The sequence below is a fragment of the Nilaparvata lugens genome, chromosome 7 (assembly GCF_014356525.2).
Source record: "Nilaparvata lugens isolate BPH chromosome 7, ASM1435652v1, whole genome shotgun sequence".
NCBI lineage: Eukaryota > Metazoa > Arthropoda > Insecta > Hemiptera > Delphacidae > Nilaparvata > Nilaparvata lugens.
The window spans coordinates 5,075,968-5,100,153 of NC_052510.1; the positions used below are offsets into that span (position 1 = coordinate 5,075,968).

A 24,186-nucleotide genomic window follows, 5' to 3' on the forward strand; every position below is an offset into this window, starting at 1 on the left:
GAATACCATAGTTCAGTCACAATACTTCACATAGTTGCTTATGAAGACATGTCTAATTGCAATGACTAATCAGTGTGAGTTGCATCATAAGCAACAATGTGAAGTATTGTGACTAAACGTGTCTGATCATGTCTTGTCTTGACTAACTGGTATGCGCCTAGCCTTAGATAAATATTATGTAACTTGAGACTTTTATGAAACGCGCCCAGGTATTTAGTGGTAAGAGTGAATTGATTCGAGTTATTACCTTGGGCAACACCAGCTCTAGACCGACAAGCACAGTGGCACAGGTGGGCAGACCCTGAGCCATGGCCGCCGTCAGTATGACGTCACCCCAGTCGTCAATGCCCAGCACGGAGACGACAAACATGACAGTGTCAGCCGCCTTCAGCACATCCAACACGTTGAACAGCTCGTCACGGTCCACGCGGACAAACGTGAAGCGCTGACGAAACCGAGGCAGGCTGCAATTGAGATACAAGAGTTTCAAAGAATATGAAGATTAGTAGGTAGGTTGTAAGTAGAGTACATGAAGTAAAAGAAGACAAATATAAAAAAATGTAGGCTACAATTGAGATACCCTTTTTTCAAAAAAATTGAAACGCGGTAGGTTTTAATTAAAAAAGATGTGAAGATAAGGTGTAAATAAAGTAACTTACATGGGTTTAAAAAAAAGAAGAGAGAGATACTGTTGCTGGTGAAATGTTGTGATATCCAAGATGACACCATTGGTCTTGAAACATGTTTGTAATTCTACAATAAATACGTGATATTTTTCACAACAATCCAGTGTTTTCATTAAAGAAGAGAAAGGTGAAGCGATGTAGGCTGCAATCGAAGGACACGAGTCTTGAAAGAATAAATTGGTTATGGTGAAGACCACGTTATAATGATGGTGGAGAAACATAGGAGAGCAGCGTTGCCGATCCTCTGCTTTGCCACTGCCTTCAATAGAGGTTAGCTGATACCGGCATATTTGATACAATATTAACAATTCATTCTTGTTCAAAATTATGAATTATATTACATTTTTCAAGAAGATTTATTCTTCAATGATAGATACAGTCTATATAAATAAAAATCGAGCCTCAAATTTTGACATTCAACAACTTTTTTATGTGTGCGCCGAATTTGATGAATTTTTTAAAACTGTGTTCGTTATGTTCAGGACCAGGTTTATGGCCTATCAAATTTATAATCCGACTTCAGGACTCTTTCCAACGGTTCTTCAAAGTTTACAAGTAATCCTTAAGGCCATTCCACACAGCACGTGGCGTGCGTGGCTGGACGCACGCCACGCAGGCCACGCTAGCCACATGCTAATTCACACCGCCACGACTGTTGCGATGCTATACCGGCCACGTTTCCCGTCAGTATGCAGGAAGATGTCAACTCCGACGGTCCCGTGGTGTGAATCTGGATTTTCTTGTGGCTTACCTTGGTTTGATGACTCCAACAGCAGCAGTAGTAATGATAATGAGCTGGTTTTATTGTATTCGGTGACAGCACGGGACCAGTGGTTACATCCAATCAATAAAAAAGGAAGACCTATGGCGAATTCCATCATTTAATGCGCGACCTTGAGGCTGACAATGATAGTATACGTTCTATACGATAGTATACGTCTAGTATACGTTCTGCGCATGCTCGGACCAAAATGTGGCCGGACACGTTTGAAAAGATCGCTCAGAGAGCGAACGGTAGCCACGCGTGGCTAGTATAGCAAGCGTTGCCGCGTGGCCGTGGCTGCCATGTGAATTGCTTCATTTGATTAGCTGGGAAGCGATGTTTTGAAAAGTAGCTAGCGTGCGTCCAGCCACGCACGCCACGTGCTGTGTGGAATGGCCTTTATGGGAGAAGATTTGTGAGCTGGCGACACGCAGAAATAAAAATCAGCTGTTATAATCATTGCGTCATCCAACAGCCGTCGGTGGATCTGTTTTTCTATTTCCTTTCTAATGGTTCAAAAATTTAATTTTAATTCTAATAATAATGCCGCGGTATGAACGACGTCCAAACTAGAACTAGAACGAGGTTCTTCGAGTCGTAGAACTCGAAATGCTGTAAATTTAGAATATGCACGGGAAAATCAGCAGCAAGGAGATAATACCATTCAATTTCCCAGCAAGCTGCATTCAACTATAACTAAAAATACAAACTGCTGCACAACAAACTAAGCACGTAGGAAGTCCATATTGAGATATAAATGTCAACACTGATTGTTGGATAATTTTCATAAAAATATAGTGCATCAGATTAAGCTAAGGCTAAGCACACCTGAGGAGGCGCGCCTTGGTGATACAAAGTGTTGATCTTATGGAGATTGCCTTATCACACCGTTCCACGCCATGCCCGATTCAGTGTGTGTGAGTTCTTCCATTCAAACCAATAAGCATCTGGATGCAAAATGCCGCATCGCGTCTCTTCAGGTGTGCATCCAGCTAAAGTTTATCATGAGATTCATGAACTATTTGGCGGTACGAAGTTCGCCGGGCCAGCTAGTAACTTGATAAAGTTTCATAACTGAAATAAAATATTGTATTAATTAATCATATTTATAAATTGTTAAAAACGATCTGGCAAATTCGCGGAGGTGGTAGAGGATAGCGCTATCTGCTTTGTGGACTAATAGACAAGAATAGCAACACCAATGTTAATCAAACTCTGTCATTATAACGTGGACCTCACTATACTCACTTGATATGCACATGATTCTCCGTAGTGTAAGTGACCGTAGCATCTTCGTCGGCCTTCTCTAGTTGTTCAAATATCTTGTCGTACTGAATGCCCTGACTCAGCGTGACCACTGCGACCATATGGGGCGCATCGCTGATTCCCCTCCGCTTCTCCATATACTCGGCCCGCTTCTTGTGGCGAATTTGCGCCAACTGGTTTCTGCGCTCCTCCTTTTTCATCACTTTGTTCGCCTTCTTCGTCAGAAATTTCACCGATACACGTCCTTTAAACAAGGAGAGAAAATTTATTACATAACTCTACATGAAGTATTAAATTTATCAACCAATACATCGCCTTCCATTGAAGGGAAGTTAACTGACGATTCCCCGGTCCCCAGACTGTGGAGAAGACTGGACAAGTAAGCAAGTAAGTACATGCTGCATATGCAAAGAAAAACTAAGGGCCGTTTTCCGAGCATGGAATGTAGCTAAGTTCTAGACTTTAAACAGCTTGAGTCAGAAAATTGGCTTTCCGAAACGGGGTGTAGTCGTAGTCGTTGTCACGTTTGAATAGTTTTGAAAAACTAGAAAATTTAACACAAAATAAAATAAAGAGAAAATAGATGGTGTAAAGTTTCGGCTATTTTTTCAATTATTTAGAAATGTTTAATTTCGTCAAGGAAAAAAGTTTCCATTTTAATAGAAATGAGAAAATAAAGATTGCTATAAAAACTGCGACTTTGCCCCATTTTGAAAAACCAATTTTCTGACTCCAGCTGTTTAAAGTCTAGAACAGTGGTCGCCAAACAGTCGATCGCGAGTTACCGGTAGCTCGTGGGGTAGTTTTTGGTAGCTCACAGAAATGCTTAGGTTGTCAACCATGCATTGAGAAACATGGCTACAAAATTTTGCATTCCTCAGATATAACTGAGAAGTTGAATGATTTAAATTTGCAGCTTCAAGGGAAAGATAAGGTTATCGGTGGAATGATTTGAACTGTAAAATCGTTTTCCAAGGAGCTTGAGATGTGGGAAAAGAATGTCGTCCAGTTTGAATATAAGCACTATTCCAGTCTGAAGAAAATCAATAACGAGGAAAATCCTTCACAGCAGCTCAGCAATAACCAAGAATGTGTTACAATTCAGACTTGAGACAACAGTTTGATCAGCGATTTCAAGATTTTAAAAGCATATCGAATATGGTACAATTCGTCAACTTTCCTTTTGTAGAGATCAATGCAGAAGATTTTGCAGCTTGTGTTGTAAAACATTTTGGTGGAGATCAGGCTTCAGTTGAAATGGAATTTGTGGATTTCTAAAATGATCTTGTCTCTCAGATCACTTTCTACAACTGGGCATATTTGGCCTCAAGTCCCCAAAGAAAAATATCCAATTATTATTCAAGTTGCATTGAGGCTGAAAGCCATGCTCAGCTCTACCTACTTGTGTGAAACATCTTTCTCAAGTATGAAATTCATGAAAAATCGATATAGGAACATTTTTTGGACAACTGCATCAGAATGGCGGCAACAACGTACACTCCAAACATCAATAAAATATTGATGGCCAAAAAGATTTCCACTTCTGTCATTGAAATTAATGCACATTTCAACTTTTGTTATACTTTTTGCTATGAGATAAGTAGATTCCAACAATAGAAATGTACCTTTATAGGCAATAAAAGATACTTTCTTTATTCTAATATTGCTTGGTAGCTCACTAGAAGATTTATAAATGCTATTCTAGCTCACAGGCTCATAAGTTTGCGACCACTGGTCTAGAACTTAGCTGAATCCCAAGCTCGGAAACCGGCCCTAAGTGTATAAAGAAGAATTTGGCCAAAAATTGAACAAACAAATGAATCAAGTTTCAAATAATTATAAAGACAAAACGCTATAAAGTTAGAATAATGTTAGTAAACTGGGAATAAAAAGTAGAGTTTTAGAGATTCTAAATGTTTTCAAAACAATTAACTATAAAAGGCAGCAATCATCACGATTTTTCATGTCTATGAAAAAATGCAATAACATTGAACAAGTTTTGAGAAAATTGTTCAATTTCAATACACTTAAACCTAGTAAATATTTAAATTAAATATGAATTATTATTTTAAATTACAATGATGATAAAAAATGATACAGTACCTATACATATACATATGTGGCAACTAGCCGTCAGGCTCGCTTCGCTCGCCATATCCGTCTAGCCAGGGGGCTCCGCCCCCTGGACCCCCGACTGGATCGTCCAGGGATGAGATCAGCAGGCTCGCTTCGCTCGCCTGCATTTTTCATTTGAGCATTTTTATCATATGTTAGAGCAATCCAGTCGGGGGTCCAGACTAAACGTCTGGCTAAACGGATATGGCGAGCGAAGCGAGCCTGACGGCTAGTAATATAATATTCCAGGATTGAAGTAGCAGTGCCCAATCAATTTTTCCGCGATAAATGCATTTAGATCTTCAACTTGGTGCCAACCTAATATAGTCAACTCAACTTAATGCCAACCTGACAAAATTATTAATTTAGTTGCCAGTTAACAACTCTTTCGAAGAGGTACTCTATCAAGATTATAGTTCTATAGTAACATATGATATGGAAATTTCAATTATAATTAAGAGATTGGGAGAAGAAGAATATACATGCTAAAAGACGAACTTTAAACCCTTAAAAACAACCCTTAGAGTTAAAATATTGCCAAAAGATTTCTTAGTGCGCCTCTAAAGGGCCAACTGAACATACCTACCAAATTTAAACGTTTTTGGTCCGGTAGATTTTTAGTTATGCGAGTGAGTGAGTGAGTGAGTGAGTGAGTGAGTGAGTGAGTGAGTCAGTCAGTCAGTCAGTCAGTCAGTGAGTGAGTGCCATTTCGCTTTTATATATATAGATTGACCATGATTTGTTTACAGCTATGCTATTGTATAGCAGTAATTGCACTGCTCTTCATCTTACTTCAAACTTGGTTTATCTCTATGTATTATAGTATTGAAACTACTAAAGACAACCATATTAAGATATTGTTCATAATATATTTAAAAAAATAGCTATTTCAATAATAATTCGTACCTTTGTTGAGGTTATCAATGGAACCCTTACTGCGATGACGACCATGCTTGTGAAGTTTATTTTGCTGTTTGAATTGTCCAGGACGATGCTTCTCCTGTGTACTATCAATTCCCATTTTTGTTGTTACCAATCAGATTTGGTAGTTTGAAATGATTTACTGCTAAATAATAAATAAACCTTTTACGCTACGTCCCCACATTCACGTGTCTGTCAGAAATAAAATATAAATTCATAACCTAAAAATAATACACAGTCGAAATCGAAATAGTCCATTGTCGATATAAAAAATCAAAAACGTCATATCGACATTAAGATCGATAGTCAAAACCTATCGAAGAATCGATAGACGACAAAGATCGAGATATCAATGCGTTGAACATGGTATCGATAATTGAATTTGATCAAGATATCGATATTTCCCAGATACAACTATACAGTCATGTTGACATCAAAATCAATAGTCGAACACGATCGAAATATCTTTCTGTAAACTTGATAAAGATATCAATTCTACTTTCAATTTTGAGTGCCGGTTGCACAAAAGCCGGTTAAATTTTAATCGTGATTAATTCCACGATAACCAATCAGAGAAGCGGTCTTTTCAAAGAAACCTTCTCCTCCGCTCAAGACGAGATTAATGGATTTGTCAGGGCCAGCCCATATTAGGAGTTTTTTCAGACGTTTTTAGAGTCAGCAGGGCAGCAAGCTCTTCGATTGGAATCAAGGTATTTATAGACCTTGATTGGAATGGATTGCGTTGACGCATGAAAAAGCTTAGTATTCATGGTCTGGCCCTCAAGGGCAAGCCACATTGGTCGTTTTGCATTGGAGGCAGACGTGTCAGTAGGGCAGCAATCTCTCCGATTGGCTGATTATCAGCCTATCAAAAAGCTTCCTGCCTTGCCGACAAGTCCACCGTCAGTGTAAAAACGCTCAATGTGGTTTGGCCCTAGGGCTGTGATCACAATGGCTCTTTCCAAATTTTGTTTTTCGGTTCATGCATGATCTGATGTGTACTTTCTTTCACATAAATGGGGTATCCGATCTCACTATAGTGAGGTCCACGTTATAATGGCAGTGTTTGATTAGCAATGGTATTGCTATTCTTGTCTATCATACAACAAAGCGGATAGTGCTATCTCTTTCTCGCTTTGCTCTTTGCCAGAACGTCTTTTAACAATGTAGAACTAATAATTATTAACAAAATATTCCATCTTAATTATGGAAATTCATTTGAAATGATTGAAAAATATAATTGATTATTTTAAACGAGGATGAACAGTTAACATTACTTCAATAAACATGATCTGCTACCATCTATTGAAGGCATTGACAAGACAGAGGATCGGCAACGTTATTCTGCAATCTTGCTCTACTGCCATTATAATGTGGACCTCACTATAGGCATTAAACCTGCATCATTGTAGAAATCAATCTAAGAACATATAATATACGCATTCAATGTTATACCCTTATACTCTTAGCACGACTGCATTTTTATCCTGTTATATTATCTTAATTTATCTTACTTACTGGTTCAGAGACCATTCTACACTATTTTCACATAAAAATGACAAAGTTAAAACATAAAGTCTTCTCATTATATTAATTTATTGAGTTATTTAAATTTTATATCTAATTGATATAGTTGGGTTCAGCCGGTTGTTATTAATTGAAATTATTTTTCAAGGTATTGTTAAATCCTATTATATTAAGCGAGCAATTTCTGTATTATATATTTATATGGTTATGTGGTTATCTAGTTATATGGGTATATTTACGGATCTCGAGAACGAGTCTAACGATTTTCACGAAATTTGGAACAAAGTAGGTTTATGATATGAAGATTCGATTGCACTAATTATCAACCCTTGGATAACTCGCTGAAGGACATTAAAAGGATAAATACGTCCTTGGAAAAACAGCTGGAAACTTTGTCGTCTGTCGATACCGTAATGGAAGAGAGTGAACGAGTGCATGTGTGGGATCATTCAGCTGATCTCACGAGAAGAAAAATTCAGCAAGAGAAACTTATTTTTGTTTATTTCTCTTTTTTTAGAAAACATGTTTACTTCAGAAAGTCCAAAATAGTAACTAGATGCTGTTAGTGTAGAATAGTACATAGTATATTACAGATATTGTAGCAAACATAGTAAATCGAATTCATAGTATATCTAATTGTAATTGATGATGTGTTTGTTTTTTGAAGTGTGAATAAATTGTTATTTTGATGAGTGATAGTAGCTTATCCTAGATTTTAATTTGGACTGTAGTATAAATTTAAAAATGGACAGTTTTGGGTATAAGCCTGTTGTGCCTCCTCATATAACTGTAAAAATAATTGTACGACTGAGAAAATGAATAAATAAATATAAACTATAAATTCAATCTTTCGTTACAAATTGTCTATGCTTTTACACTCCAGAGTAAAGCTTGGACCAATTTGAACTATTCATTCTTGCAGAATAAATCATTCAATGATTAATTGTTAGTGCTTATTTTTTCTTCAAAATACATTCAATTTTAATGTTTTATTGTTTCTATTCCTTTTTAGTTGTTATTTACAGATAAACCCTCAAAATATTTTCCAAATAAACTGCAGCGCTTTATTTCATAACACATGCAACAATCATATTAAAATAATGTTAACTATAAAGAAGAATACAGTAAAAATATAAAGCACTCAAGTTATTTACAAGATCAATGATTTTATTATGTATAGTATTAACAATCAATAGCACAGTATACAGTTTTGATATCAACTATCACAAATAAATTAAACAACGCTTAACAAATGCTTTGGTTGCTATTTTAACTTAATAATATATTTGATCTTAACATTTCCTCCTTTTGAAAGAAAAACATAACCGATGAACTATGATGGATTACTAACGCTCTTCATTGTCCATTTTTTACAAGTCAACTAAATTGTTTTAACATTAGTTTAAGCTTATAGCTTCATTTGCCTAGTTCCTGTCCAGTTTTTACAAGTCACCATGATAATATTGTAGCAAGCTAATCAATAGGTTAGCTTCAAGCAATAGCTACAACATTCTAAATAATCAAGTCACTTTTTACTAGCAAAGTATTTGATTTGAAAATTCAACCGTACTTCTATTTCTTGTACATTATTAACAATGGATCTGTAGTTAAACTCTATGTTGTCCTTGAGTTCGTTCGAAATTTCTAATCATCAGATTTAGTTTAACTGATGTTAGCTTCATAGTTTCAATCACGGTATTAAGATGAGAATACGTCTTCTATATACCGTGGTTTCAATAACTAACGAACACCATCTCTTCAGATGTAGTTCAACTTCCTTGCGATCCTGTAACAGGTCTTTGAACGATAACTATCTCTTCGGATTTAGTTCAACTTAATTGTGGTTTTGTATCAGGTCTTTGAAAGCTCCTCTACACTTTTTTCAGTATATCTACAATGACACCCACCCATTCTCACCGGAATTCCTTACGATTAATAACATCAAAGCTAACAGTTTGAGGTAAATCTTACTGTAGTGTAATCCGGACCTCTCTAACCAACTCATCTACTTAAACTCTTTCTCATTGTAATATTATCATGATTTTTTTAGGTACCTGTGTTGTTGGGGAGATGATGCTGTGTTAGATATTCCTAATAAATAAAACCGACTTGATATCGAGCACATTCTGGGAACACGGTATTTCACAAGTCGATGTTGTTCATTTTTAGGTGATACCATCACGTCACACTGTAAATTGTTATAAGTGATAGATTGTTCTATTCACAATTTACCGCTAAAAAGTCCTGCGTCCCTTAAGAAACATTCTGACAGTTGTTATACAGTAAAATGTTACAAAATCCGTTTACCGGTAAATAAATCCTGTCTCGCAGTCTTATGTAGGTAAAATCTACCGCATTCGAAAGCTCTCATTGGTGGATAGGACGAACCGCCAGATAGTTTTCTGGTCGACCATAGAATAGCCACAGAATATATAATCAACAGATCAACAAAATAATGTTTGATAACCATTCGTTTGAATGGTTTCTTCTTTTTAGAATACTTGAGAGCGATGGTCGACCATAGAATAGCTACAGAATACATAACCAACAAATCAACAAAATAACGTATACACCATTCGTTGAATGATTTCTTCTTTTTAGAATATTTGAGAGCTATGGTCAACCATAGAATAGCCATAGAATATATAACCAACAAATCAACAATATAGTGTATACAAAATTCGTTGAAAGATTTCTACTTTTGAGAATATTTGAGAGCGATGGCTGACCATAGAATATCCACAGAATACATAACCAACAAATCAACAAAATAATGTATACACCATTCGTTGAATGATGTCTTCTTTTTAGAATATTTGAGAGTGATGGAGTGCACACTTCTCTCAGCAAGTAAATTTGTACAGCAGACTAGTAAACGACACACTTTGGTGGAAATAAACTCCAAAAAGTGCGCACCAAAAGCTTAAACCAATGATTTTGAAGTGGCGTTCCATGGTAACAAATAGTAGTTTTGCACCAGTCACGTGACATGGACCAATGTACCACAGGAACTGGAACAATTTACCAGCTTTACCGTGTTCCAAGAACGTACCACTGATTTATCCAAACAGTTTGTGATACTAGTTTCGGTTGTTAGATTCAAATTTACTAGACTGGTGTAACAACCGAGACTAATATCTCAAATTGTTTCTATAAATTAGTGGTTTCGACAAAATATCAAGTGGCTTTTGTTAATTTATAGGTGACACCATCACTTCCCCTCTTCTCCTGTTCTCTACCACCCCCCACCCTACCTCTCCTTGACCTGTTACCCTCCTTTGGCGACCTTCTCCTTCTCCTTAGCGGCCGCCAACTCCTTGCTCGCCTCCTCCAGCTCCTCCTCCTTCTTAATTAACTCGACAATTTCGTCCATCTGTTTCCGGCTGAGTTTGAGACTGTCACTGCCGATTTCGTCTATCACCTAAAACTTTATTCATTTATGTATTCATTCCTTTACATTAACCAATGTACAAATCAAATACATGATAAGAACATCACATCACATTCGATTTATGTGTGATAAATTAGTTCATAAATTACAATAAATTACCCTCAAAAGGATAGAGCTATCTGCTTTGACTAATGGCAGACAATGATAGCAAACCAATTTTAATCAGGAGCTAACTTTATACCGTAAATCTCACTGTGGTTGTCACGGTTCCATTAAATATTTCAGTATTAATTTTAATACTGATATCAACTGGATATATATGATACAAATAAGAACGATTTATTGTTTTGGATGGGTATTTATTGTTTGGCTAATCGCATAAGTAGCCGAACGCGGATAAACAAAAAACTCACTTCCAAGTGCCGGTTGCACAACAGCCGGTTAAATTTCAACCGTAATCAATTCCACGAGAACCAATCAGAGAAACTGTCTTATCAAAAACACCTTCTCTGATTGGTTCTCGTGAAATTAATCACGGTTAAAATTTAACCGGCTGTTATGCAACCGTCTTATCAAAAACGCCTTCTCCGATTGGTTCTCGTGAAATAATTAATCACGGTTAAAATTTAACCGGCTGTTGTGCAACCTAAGTGGTTTATTGAATATTAGTGTGAGATTAAACTCAAACGGGGATTATCTGGATTGAGACTGGACTAAAACTGGATTAAAACTTTCAAGCTTGACTACATAACAGTGACTGTAATAATATTCGTATGGCTTTTATTAGTGGGGAGTTCCTGATGGAAGTTCCACCTGGCCTGAATATATAATTAGAGCCGTCAATGGGCCTTACGACTGTCATACTTCAGCCGGGACCAACAGTTTAACGTGCCCATTCGATAACACGGGACAGTGCAGTGTACAGTGGAAATATAATTCCCATAAGTTCTAATGGTATCAGCCATATTCACTAGGCCGGCTGACTGGTAATAGTCCAGAATTATAGTCCATACAAAATTACTCCTGACTTGGAGGAATATGCGGTACAGAGAAATGGAGCAAGATCAGCCAATCAAATCAATTTTATTCACTCGAAATTCATACAAAATAAAATATTAATAAAAGTATAACACGACAAGTTACAAGTGAACAAGATACTACTCACAAAAAGTACAGTATTTACTGAACTTTGTCCGCGAATAGAAGTCTATCCAAAGTGTTATAAGTGAGATTATTTAATTATAATGGATATAGTTGAAGATTCTGTAGGAGATTGATTGATTGAGTACTTTATTTATGTAGATTACAATATATACTGGCTTATACACTTATATACAATAGCTTACAATACAGCAAAATTATAGATGAATTTACATAATATAGACTACGAAATAATTATTGAACTGTATATGATATGAAAAAGCAATTGTAATATAATTATATTGTTATGCATCTACATAAATTGGCGGAGCTTTGGACATATCAATGTCCATTCTTCGGAAACAATATTAAAATATCCTCCCCACTAACTCTATACCAAAGAGACGGAGTTGGGAAGAAGAAAAATTTGAAAATTCAAGTATGATGTAATGAAGATGATTGAGTGCGAAAATTGATGGAATATTTAGTAATAATTATTACAAAGTTGATTAGATCAGTGGATAATTATAGTGATGGATAGTCATAGGTAGAAGCGCAGTTGCCAATATGTTGATTTAACTTAGTCGACTCAGTGCTTTCAGACAGGAAACTTCGTATGTGTATCATGAGCTCTTGAGCACTCACTAGAAATTAGAGAACACTGGCCGGTTTAGACCGGCAACATCACGCCGCATCTCTACTGCGCATGTCTCTTTAAGTCGAAAGCAATTTTGTACAGACTATAGAGCTCATGGGAATTGTCTTATTTTCTTTGGGAATTGGCTACTTTAGAAAATAAATAAAAATAGAAATCTAAGACTTTTTAAAATTGTTTAAAAAGCAAGCAAGTGGTGACTTATTATGACTTGATAATGGCATCATATAATAGCCGAAACATGTGGCGACTAAGAAGAAGAAGAAGAAGAAAAAGCAGGAAGAAGGAGGAGGAGAAGAAGAAGAAGAAAAGAAGAAGAAGAAGAAGAAGAAGAAGAAGAAGAGACAGAAGAAGAAAAGCGGGAAGAAGAAGAAGAAAGAAGCAGGAAAAAGAGAGAAGAAGAAGAAGAAGAAGAAGAAGAAGAAGAAGAAGAAGAAGAAGAAGAAATAGCAGGAAGAAGAAGAAGAAGAAAAGCAGGAAGAAGAAAAAAAAAGCAGGAAGAAGAAGAAAAAGCAGGAAGAAGAAGAAGAATAAGATGGACATGAAGAATAAGAAAAGTAGGTAAAAGAGGATGAAAATGAAGAGTAGAAAGAGAGAGAAAAAGTAGGAAGAGTTAAACAATTTTAAATGGGATACTTAGATTTCTATTTTTATTTAAATTCTTGGGAATTCTATTTTCACTGTTCACAGTCATAGTTGTGTAATTTAAGGTTGATGTAAGGTTACTTTAAGGTTGCTTAAAGGTTGCTGACCTTGAGAACAGTGTCGAGTCGAATGGCTCCGTCAAGGTCATCATCCATCTTAGCTAGCACCTCCTTGATGCGCGCCAACCGCGATTCATCGCCAACTTCCTGCAGTTTGCGAATGGCTTCCAGTACCTCGTCGATGCGGAGTACTTCTTCTTGTTTATCACTGCATACACAAATAATACAACTCAATATTTATTGTCATTATTAAAAATTGTACAGGACTTGTCACAGTATTTGATTTCAATTAGCCCATATTCTATACAAGACTTTCACAACTGATTATTGTGAATTATTATTTTATTTTCATCTTGACACTAAAATGCAATGATAAATAAAGAACTATATGATTTGATTTGTTTGTCACTGCTCACACAACTATATCAATGAGAAACTTAGTTTTTCAGTATTTATTTGAAATCAATACTGTATCTACTACAGGACAAAATGCTTACTTTCAAGATGATTCAATGATTTAAGAAAAATGAGAACGTATTTGTTTGGATTGGACCTCGTGACATAAATATTTTTTAAATAAGTATTTCACCCTTCCAAATTCAACATTTCTATAGTGAGGTCCACGTTATAATTGCAGTGTTTGATTGGCAATGGTATTGTCATCCTTGTCTATCATTCAACAAAGCAGATAGCACTATCTCTTTCTCGCTTTGCTCTGTTGCCAGATCGTCTTTCAATAATGTAGAATTAATAATTAACAAAATATTTCATCTTAATTATGAAAATTCGTCATTAAATTATTTAAAAATATAATGTCTTGCTTGATAAAATATAATTGATTTTTTTTTAACGAGAATGAACCGTTAATATTACATCAATAAACCTGTATCAGCTACCGTCTATAGAAGGTATTGACAAGACAGAGGATCGGCAACGTTGTTCTCCTATCTTTCTCCACTGTCATTATAACGTGGACCTCACTATAGTTAAAGACTAATAAGCTATCCTATTTTGACTTGACGTGAAGGTAAAACCTATTACATCAAGGTCAATATTACATCAATAAACCTGTATCAGCCACCGTCTATAGAAGGCATTGACAAGACAGAGGATCGGCAACGTTTTTCTCCTATCTTTTTCCACTGTCATTATAACGTGGACCTCACTATAGTTTCTAGTTTTTGGACAGAAAATCAGACATGATATTCTTAAAAGTGAAATGTAACCTAAAGAATCTATACGCAAATTTTCAAGTTAATTTTGTCCAGTAGTTCAGAAGTGATGATGCATCACTGATATGATATGTATTATATTTGAAATGAAATTGATTTATTATCAACATTAATCAATAATACGGATACAGTATGATCAGTATGAAAGAACTCATTCTCCTCTCATAGACTCAAGTCTTTGTGGCGAGTATTCACTGTTAAATGTTAATGCTATTTGATTTGACTTGATTTGAATAACAGCTATCTTCTTTTTTATTTGCTGAGGATGATGTCTACATGAGCTCTAGGCTTGTGCGTGGGTGACGGATGAGAGATTAGTGGACCTACAGCTTCAGGGGGGTTCCGAACCACCTCGAATAAATGGAGCTTAGAGGAGTTGGGCTTTTAAAGTGGTCACCGTTACAACGGGCGCATGGAGCTCAACTTATCGATAGCATAAAGAAACAATAGCGTAAGTAGATATCCCATGGTATGGGGCGTTTATGTCGCAACTTTTACTGTTATCTCAAGCCGATAGTTCATGTATTTCTTTCCCGTGAAGCTTTATGACGCTGGTAGTCTCTCATATTGTGCTGTTCATACACTCTTACCCGGCCAAAACAGTAAATATCGACAATAATCGACAGTAATCGGCTTGAGATAACAGTAAAAGCTGCGACATAATCGCCCTATACCATGGGATATCTACTTACGCTATTGTTTCTCTATGTCGATAGCTTATCAGGGCGACCACAAAACCAATTGCTTCACACTATAAATTATCTACTTATAGGAGAGCGGTACGGGTGATTTCTGGGGCGGGCTATCTCAATCACTGTAAGTCACTTCTTTCTAAAAATGGCATTCTATCCGTTTTTAATGAATTCATCTACCAATGTTTGAAAGATATACTTCAGATTCAAGATTCAAGTTTCAAGATTCTTTATTGCCAGAACAACTTTGCATGAGCACGTCAAAAAACAATAATACAACACTTGTGAAATAAAAGAGAAATTATGATATAAAATTAAGCATCAAGACAATAGAAATCGTACAATATATGAAAATATTACAATAACAATTTGTCTTAGTTAGAAACAAACTACAATTCATATTAATAATTATTAATAAGTTATTCAGTTTTACCAAAAATTAAAAGGTACATGTTGCATAATGAGCATTGATTATATTGAACACTGAAGATACTCATCCACCGAATAGTAGGCACTCTCTGTCAATTTATTTTTTAAAATCTGTTTGAATTTATAGATTGGCAGCTCTATAATTTCTAAAGAAAGATTGTTATAAATTTTGGCTTGTTGAAAAATATGGCTATCTCTTGTCTTGGAGAGTCTTATTTGAAGCAGTGATAGATCATTGCCACGTCGGGTGGAGTAAGAATGATTGGCTCCCAGACGCGGAAAAGATTCTATATTCATTTTAACATATATTAAGGTATGAAGAATAAAGAGATAGGGAAACGTTAGAATTTTCAGACTTCGGAAACTTTCCTTGCAAGACTCTCTGTTCCTCAAGTTATTCAATACTCTCACTGCCTTTTTTTGCCAAATAAAAACCTTTGTTGCATGACAAGAGTTGCCCCAGAGACGAATTCCATAGGAGATGAGGGATTGGAAAAGTCCATAATACATTCAGATACAAGATAGGCTACCAAAAAATATTGACATTCACAGTCACTTTACAAGAAACCGTGAGAGTATATATATATACCAAGATGCGGACTTGAAAAAGTCGAGCTACCCAGTGATAGGCTACAAATTCCATAACTTGCTACTAACTCAAGTTAGATCATTGCCAAATAAACGTTTTCTCCAAGTACTCAGATCCTGGTTGATTGTGAATCCATTTTATTCAGTGGAGGAATTCATTACAGCTGATCACAACACCTTAGTCAATTTAATTTAATGTGATTTTTTGTCTATTTAAAATAATACTCAAGTACAGGAGACCACTAAATTATCTGATCGAATTGTAAATTTGTTTTGATTCCAATTCAACTTATCCGTTTTACTTATTATTGTCTATTGTATTTGTTGTACCTGTGTATTGTATGTTTCTTCAATGTGAATTGTGACATGCCTATATGTAACTTCTATGTTCAACTGGCCCAATAAAAACTTGAAACTTGAGACGGATGGAAAGGGACTGTGACAACAATGTGTTCCTATCATTTCCACTAACTTTCAAACGTGAATCACTTTTAGATAAACTATATTAGTTCTGTGAACAGTAGACCTCGCGCAGTTATAAAACACAGTCTCTTCTAATACTGTCTATCACAGTACATCCTTTCCTGTCGTATCGTGTCTGTGAGGTATCGGTGTGAAAACGGCAATGGCTGAATGGGTTGGTGTATCGACAATGTTAATCATCTGATGTAAAGAAACTACTATCATCAAAAGGTAATTTCCTACGAGACATACAGGCAACACGCCAGCCCGAGTTGAAAGCAGAGAGGTCGAGAGAAAATACTATGTTACAATGAGTATAAATTTGAATGCGTTAATGAATGCAATTGATAATCGTATAAAGGAAACTCATTTTCCTTTTGAATTGAATTGAATTTGAATTGAATTTATTGCCAAAATATATATTTTTATACTAAAGATGCTTGCAACATTTAAAAAAAACATACATATATACACACATCGACGCGCAATTTAAATAAGAATAAGAATAATAATATATTAATTTACCAATAAATACATTTCACTTTTTGTGTAGTTGAGAAGTTGATATTGTGGTAATTATTCATATTGAATGAAAAAGACTAAGAAATTGTCAAAAACCACAGATTTATTGATACTTAGAAAGACCGGTTATTGGAGTAATAACCGAAACCGGTCTTTCTAAGTATCAATAAATCTGTGTTTTTTGACAATTTCTTAGTCTTTTTCATTCAATAAATACATTTCAATGCCATTAGGTGTCGTCAAGAATAAAATCCTAGCTATAAAAGTTATTGAAAATCCGATGAGCCAATTCATACACACATATAATCATCACTCAAAATAAGTATTTATTACATCCACAGGCAAATTGAAAAATTCTTCTACATTATATAATGTGTTCTCTTTGAGCAGCTTTTCAACTTGTGTTTTAAAAGAGGCTTGATTCATATTTCTCACACTAACAGGCAGCTTATTGAATGCCTTGATTGATAATATTCTATAATGGCCTTGAAGTTTTTGTAGCCTGACAAAAGGAACATTCAGATGACATGCTTGTCTAGTGAAATGCCTGTGTATCTCCGACCTACATTCAAGATCATTGGTATCTCCAATTCAAAAGGGAACATTCCAGTCAAATTTCATGAAAATCTATTGCCTTCAGATACTGTTATTGGTAAGAAGTTGTGATATCCATAATAAAAACACTGGGATGTTGTCAGAAGTATCACTTATTTATTGAAAAATTGCATTCATGTTTCAACACCAACTGTTGTCATCTTCATCGACACTGTAATTTTTCAATAAATTAGAGTTATTTCTCACAACATCTGTGTTTTCATAAAAAATTTATTGCCGCGTTTCGACTCAAATGCGGAAAAAACATCCATAAAACATAAAAATATGAAGATAAATGCAAACCGTCGACTTGAATCTTGGACCTCGCTTGGTCAATAAATGAACTGTAAATACAGTATAAGATCAACTGTGCTTTTAGAATTAGGTTTGTTTTTCGGTAATTTTCAGAATTATATTTTTAATATGTGAATATTTCCTACTTTAGTTATAATAATGAGAAATATTTCTTCTATATTTAGTTTTGAAGCATCTAAATTTGAAATTCTACTTTGTGAAAATACTTGAGGACTGAACATTTTGTGAATTGAAGAACTACAAGACTTAACCTATTTCGGACTATGTGTTACCTAAATTTGGGAGAGGAATAGCACAAGGTTACCTTATTTTTCCTCTCCCTATCATTTTGATAATTTACTTATTGTATAAATGAACCAAAGATCACAATCTCTTACCTAGCCTCCTTCTCGACATCCAACTGCGAGATGTCCTTCTTGAGCGTCTCACCCTTCTCTTCCAGCTTCTCGACATGCGCGTCCAACTTGTTAATCATTTTGTTAACGACCTTGAACAGTCTCTTGGCCGCCTTCGTCTCCTTAACCTGTATCTCCTCAGCCGGCAGTTCTTTCAGGTCTTCAACATCCTACAACACCAAATACAAAACTGAAGATCTTGAAAAGAATTTCTTGTAATGTATTTGAGTTATATTGAGTGTAAACTAACCTCTTTATATATTCAAATTCATTTATAATTTATACAAATTGATAAATATAAATAATCTCAACTAGTTGGCCCGGCGAACTTCGTTAATTTGGCCCGCCAAATAGATAATGCATCTCATGACAAACTTTAGCTGGATGCACACCTGAGGAGGCGCGATGCAGCATTTTGCATACATGTGCTTCTTGCTTATTGGTTTAGATGGAAGAACTCACACACATTGAATCCGGCATGGCGTGGAACGGTGTGATAAGGCAATCTCCATAAGATCAACACTTTGTATCTCCAACTGGCGCCTCCTCAGGTGTGCTTAGCCTTAGCTTAATCTGATGCACTATATTTTTATGAAAATTATCCAACAATCAGTATTTATATTCTATATTTTTATGAAAATTATCCAACAATCAGTATTTATAATTTATATCTCAATATGGGCTTCTATGGTTTAGTAGTGTGTGCAGCAGTTTGTATTTTTAGATATAGTTTTGAATGCAGGTTGCTGGGAATTGAATGGTAATAAATAATAAGTAATATCTCCTTGCTGCTGATTTTTCCGTGCATAATTCTAAATTTACATCATTTTACCAAAGTTTGGACGTCGTTCGTACCGCGGCATTATTATTAGAATTAAAATTTTGTTAATCAGTAGAAAGAAAATAGAAAAAAGATCTACCGACGGCTGTTGGATGATGTAATTATTATAACAGCTGATTTCTATTTCTTGTGTGTGGACAGCTCACAAATTTAATATTTTCCCATAAGGATTACATGTAAACTTTGAAGGACCGTAGGAAAGAGTCCTGAAGTCGGATTATAAATTTGATAGGCCATAAACCTGGTCCTGAACATAACGAACACAACCAAAAAAAAATCATCAAATCCTGTGTACACATAAAAAAGTTATTGAATTTCAAAATTTGAGGCTCGATTTTTATTTATATAGATTACAAAATGACACTACCGGCAAAGAAAAACTTGTGCGCCGGCAGTGAGTTCGAACAATAGGTGCAGCAAACATGTCAACAGAATTGGAATGAGAAAAAAATATCATTATTCTTCATTTCCATCCCACTGACCACCTATGAAAGCGGTATACGGATTCGTCAATTATATTTCAAGTCAACAATCTTCAAGTCAATCTTTGCATTTCATAATGCGAAAAGAGTTCTTAACTGGAATAAGAACAACACCTCCCTCTCCTTAATTCTAAACTTCTCACCTGTGAGAGCCACACATGTGTTGGCAATGTATTGAATGGTTCTTTTTATATTCCATCTTATAATGTTTGTATGAATTTCGTGTAATGTGTTAGAGTTGTATTGAGTGAACTGACCTCTTTGTACTCGGCCAACTCTTCTTTGAGCTCGTTGAGTTCCTCCTTCTCGACGATGAGCTTCTTCTTTGTCTTGCCCATGGAGTCGAGGGCGTTCTCTATCACACCTACATCAATCGACTCGGTTGCCTACAAAAATACCAATTACCAGTGAACAAAATTACCAAAAAATGAAATTACCAATTACTGATGAACAAAATTGCCAATAAATAAAATTACCAATTACCAATGAACAAAATTACCAATAACCAATGAACAAAATTACCAATAACCAGACGCAATTACTGGATATATATAGGCCCGGGTTGCACAAAAGCCGGTTAAATTTTAACCATGATTAATTTCACGAGAACCAATCAGAGAAGGCCTTTTTGATAAAACGGCTTCTCTGATAGGTTCTCGTGGAATCAATCACGTTTAAAACTTAACCGGATGTGTGCAACCGTCACATAGTGTTTACAACGAATAATCACTTCAACAACAAGCCGTTCTGGAGCAAATCCTATATTCAATTCATAAATCATGCTCTAGTGAGGTCCACGTTATAATGACAGTATTTGATTAACATTGGTGTTGCTATCCTTGTCTATCATTCGGCAAAGTAAATCCGCAACGTTGCCAGATCATTTTTCAACAATGTAATTTAATATTTAATAAAATATTAATATAATTTGATTAAATATTAATATTGTTTATTTAATAACATATTTATTATGAAAATTTATTAATCAATCATTGAAAAATATATTTTCTTGACGCATAAAATATAATTGATTATTTTAAACAAGTGCGAACAGTTGATATTACATCAGAAATACCAGTATCAGCTATCCTCTATAGAATGCAGAGAATCGGCAACGCTGTTTTATTATCATTCTCCACTGGCATTATAACATGTTCCTCACTATATTGTGAGCCAAATAGATAAATTATTGATAATTAAACTCAAAGGGCGATCATGGATAAAAACAGACTAAAAATAGACTAAAAGAAAATAACTATGAACGGAAAGTTATATTCAGGCTCTTTCAAAAGATAGAAAAGAAATGTAAGCGTCTATGATGAAATGATAGTAAATTCAAACTACAACAAATAATTACTGGATTATTGTATTAAACACTAGTAAAACAAAAAAAAATACATATACGAAATACAGCAGAATCTAACAATAAATTTTAGAAAAATTACCTTTTAGAAAGATGACTACAGGCGATCTTGAACTGTGACGGAACAAGTTGAAAAAATGTCGGAAAGTTAAAATATGTTTCACAATTTGAAATATAAAAGTGGAATATGAAATAATAATGATGACTCACCTCTTCTTTTTGCGTTGGGGATGGTTCAGCCACTAGGATAGGAGCTGTGTCCACCAGCTCGGGAGCTTTGTCCAACAAAATCTCTTTCTGCAAAACAGGACAGCCAACATCAGAGAAATGACAGTAAAGCATCTAGATAAACTTTAAAATAAACTTTCTACTCGTGATATTTTTCAAGTTTTTCGATTTGTATATCATCAAGCTATCAAAATGAAAAATTTTTCTCAGGAAAACATTTTTTTCCGATCATACTTTTTGAGATATGAGCGCCTGAAGTTTGAATTTTTGGGACAGAACATTTCAAATTCGGTAAGATATAAATCCATGAGATTTAGAGGATGGATTCTTCATTGTATTGTTGATCCAGTAAAACAAAAATTTGTTGAAAATACCAATTTTTGAAAAACTTATGCAATTTACCAAAAATAACTCAACTAAAAGTTATTTTTGGTTATTTTTAGTAAATTGAATAAACTATCTTAAAAATTTATATTTCAGAAATTTTTGTTTTACTAGATCTACAATACCATGAAGAATCTATCATCCAAATCTCATGGATTTATCTCTTACCGAATTTGAAATGTTCTGTCCCAAAAATTAAAACTTCAGGCGCTCATATCTCAAAAAGTAATGATCAGAAAAAAAATGGTTTCCTGAGATTTTTTTTTCACTTTAATAGCTTGATGATATACAAATCGAAAAACTTTGAAAAATATCACCAGTAGAAAGTTTATTTTTAGCCTTTGTACAGCCTTAAATGATCGAGACAATTTTTAAACCAAGTTTCTATAGTGAGGTCCACGTTATAATGGCAGTGTTTGATTAGCAATGGTATTGCTATCCTTGTCTATCATCCAACAAATCAGATAGCGCTATCTCTTTATCGTTTTGTTCTGTTGCCAGATCGTCTTTCAACAATGTAGAATTAATAATTAACAAAATATTTTATCGTAGTTATGAAAATTCATTATTGAAAAATATAATTTCTTGGTTAATAAATTATAATTGATTATTTTAAACGAGAATGAACCGTTAATATTACATCAATAAACCTGTATCAGCTACCGTCTATAGAAGGCATTGACAAGACAGAGGATCGGCAACGTTGTTCTCCTATCTTTCTCCACAGTCATTATAACGTGGACCTCACTATAGTTTCTAGTTTTGGACAGAAACCAGACATGAAATTCTTAAAAGTGAAATGTAACCTGAAGAATCTATACGAAAATTTTCAAGTTATTTGTCCAGTATTTTAGAAGTTCATCATTGATATGATATAATAAATGAATAAATCTTTATTCAATGACATTACAGAATAACAATGATCAAATATAGAATTCAACAATATTTATGATATATATTTGGGATGAAGTTGATCATTATTATCAACATGAATGAACACGGATACACCAGTACGACTTGAATAACAGCTATCTTCTTTTTATTTGCTGAGGATGATGTCTACATGAGCTCTAGGCTTGTGCGTGGGTGATGGATGAGAGATGAGTGGACCTACAGCTTCAGGTGGGTTCCGAACCACTGCGAATAAATGGAAATTAGAGGAGTTGGGCTCTTGAAGTGGTCACCGTTACAACGGGCGCATGGAGCTCAACTTATCTTATCGATAGCTTATCAGGGCGACCACAAAACCAATTGCTTCCCACTATAAATGATCTACTTATAGGAGACGGATGGAAAGTAACAGTGACAACAATGTGTTCCTAACATTTCCACTGACATTTTCAAATGTGAATCACACTTAGATAAACTATATTAGTTCTGTCAGCTACCGTCTATAGAAGGCATTGGCAAGACAGAGGATCGGCAACGTTTTTCTCCTATCTTTCTCCACTGCCATTATAACGTGGACCTCAATATAGTTCTTGAATTCACACTAGTTCTCACTTTTTATGTAGAGAAAAGAGTTGAAATAAATAAAAATGACAATTTTTCTCCAAGATAGTGAATAGTATTTATTAATAATTCTTTCTTTACTTCATAGACTAGTTTTCACATTGTCTATTTACGGCCGGTTTCCAAGCTCGGGATTTAGCTAAGTTCTGGACTTTAAACAGCTGGAGTCAGAAAATTAGCTTTCCAAAAAGGGGCGTAGTCGCAGTTTTTAAAACAGTAGTCGCAGCACAGTATACATACAGTATGGAAACTTGGCTAGTACCCTGGCGCAAAAATCCGCCATCTTGTTAGGAAGTATTGTAAGAATTGCATTGAAATAGTATTGACTTAGAATTGCATTGTAATAGTATTGATGGGAGGTTCGGATCACTTTAATGATCCGGATCAATTGATCTCGTTCACTGCCACGAGCCAATCAGAAGACCAGGATTGGAACTTCCTAAGGTCACGTGACGTGTTTAGTATTTGCGCCATGTAAAAAGCATTGGTTGGATAGGCGTTTGATTGACAGTTTCCATTCTGTACCTATTCTGTGGTCGCAGTTTTTATTTTCTCATTTCTATAATATTGGAAACGTTTTTCCTTGACGAAATCAAACATTTCTAAATGATTCAAAACAGCTGAGACTTTACTCTATTTTCTATTTATTTTATTTTGTTTTCAATTTTCTATTTTTTGAAATTTAATTTAAACGTGACTTTGACAATGACTACGACTACGCCCCGTTTCGGAAAGCCAATTTCTCACTCCAGCCGTTCAAAGTCTAGAACTTAGCCAAATGCCGAGCTCGGAAACCGCCCTTTTGGCTAAGTTCTAGACTTTGAACGGCTGGAGTGAGAAAATTGGCTTTCCGAAACGGGGCGTAGTCGTAGTCATTGTCAAAGTCACGTTTAATTAAATTTCAAAAAATAGAAAATTGAAAACAAAATAAATAAATAGAAAATAGAGTAAAGTCTCAGCTGTTTTGAATCATTTAGAA

At 35.0% G+C, this 24,186-nt stretch overlaps 3 protein-coding genes across 3 annotated transcripts in view; 1 reads left to right on the plus strand and 2 right to left on the minus strand.

Annotated features, from left to right (window-relative positions):
- The window catches only part of LOC111056636 (pre-rRNA-processing protein TSR1 homolog), a 432,307-nt gene that overhangs the window by 51,972 nt on the left and 356,149 nt on the right, over window positions 1-24,186 (plus strand). The gene's annotated exons all lie outside the window — the stretch shown is intronic.
- On the minus strand, window positions 164-5,985 carry LOC120352144 (pre-rRNA-processing protein TSR1 homolog). Its single transcript, XM_039431796.1, has 3 exons — window positions 5,737-5,985; window positions 2,698-2,959; window positions 164-464 (listed from the first exon to the last, which is right to left on the minus strand). Exons 1-3 carry the CDS (start codon window positions 5,849-5,851, stop codon window positions 164-166), a joined length of 678 nt encoding a protein of 225 aa, XP_039287730.1. The 5' UTR covers window positions 5,852-5,985.
- On the minus strand, window positions 8,585-21,425 carry LOC120352146 (mitochondrial proton/calcium exchanger protein-like). The gene is made up of 5 exons (XM_039431806.1): window positions 21,294-21,425; window positions 19,978-20,106; window positions 18,380-18,567; window positions 13,217-13,376; window positions 8,585-10,699 (listed from the first exon to the last, which is right to left on the minus strand). Exons 1-5 carry the CDS (start codon window positions 21,423-21,425, stop codon window positions 10,547-10,549), a joined length of 762 nt encoding a protein of 253 aa, XP_039287740.1. The 3' UTR covers window positions 8,585-10,546.

Coding starts and splice junctions, on each gene's coding strand:
- LOC120352146 (XM_039431806.1), bottom strand. CDS start 21,425: ATGCTTTACTGTCATTTCTCTGATGTTGGCTGTCCTGTTTTGCAGAAA. Junction 18,568..19,977: donor AGTTGGCCGAGTACAAAGAG/GTCAGTTCACTC, acceptor TTGGTGTTGTAG/GATGTTGAAGACCTGAAAGA. Junction 13,377..18,379: donor GATGTCGAGAAGGAGGCTAG/GTAAGAGATTGT, acceptor TTGTGTATGCAG/TGATAAACAAGAAGAAGTAC.
- LOC120352144 (XM_039431796.1), bottom strand. CDS start 5,851: ATGGGAATTGATAGTACACAGGAGAAGCATCGTCCTGGACAATTCAAA. Junction 2,960..5,736: donor CATTGATAACCTCAACAAAG/GTACGAATTATT, acceptor CCTTGTTTAAAG/GACGTGTATCGGTGAAATTT. Junction 465..2,697: donor GAGAATCATGTGCATATCAA/GTGAGTATAGTG, acceptor TCTCAATTGCAG/CCTGCCTCGGTTTCGTCAGC.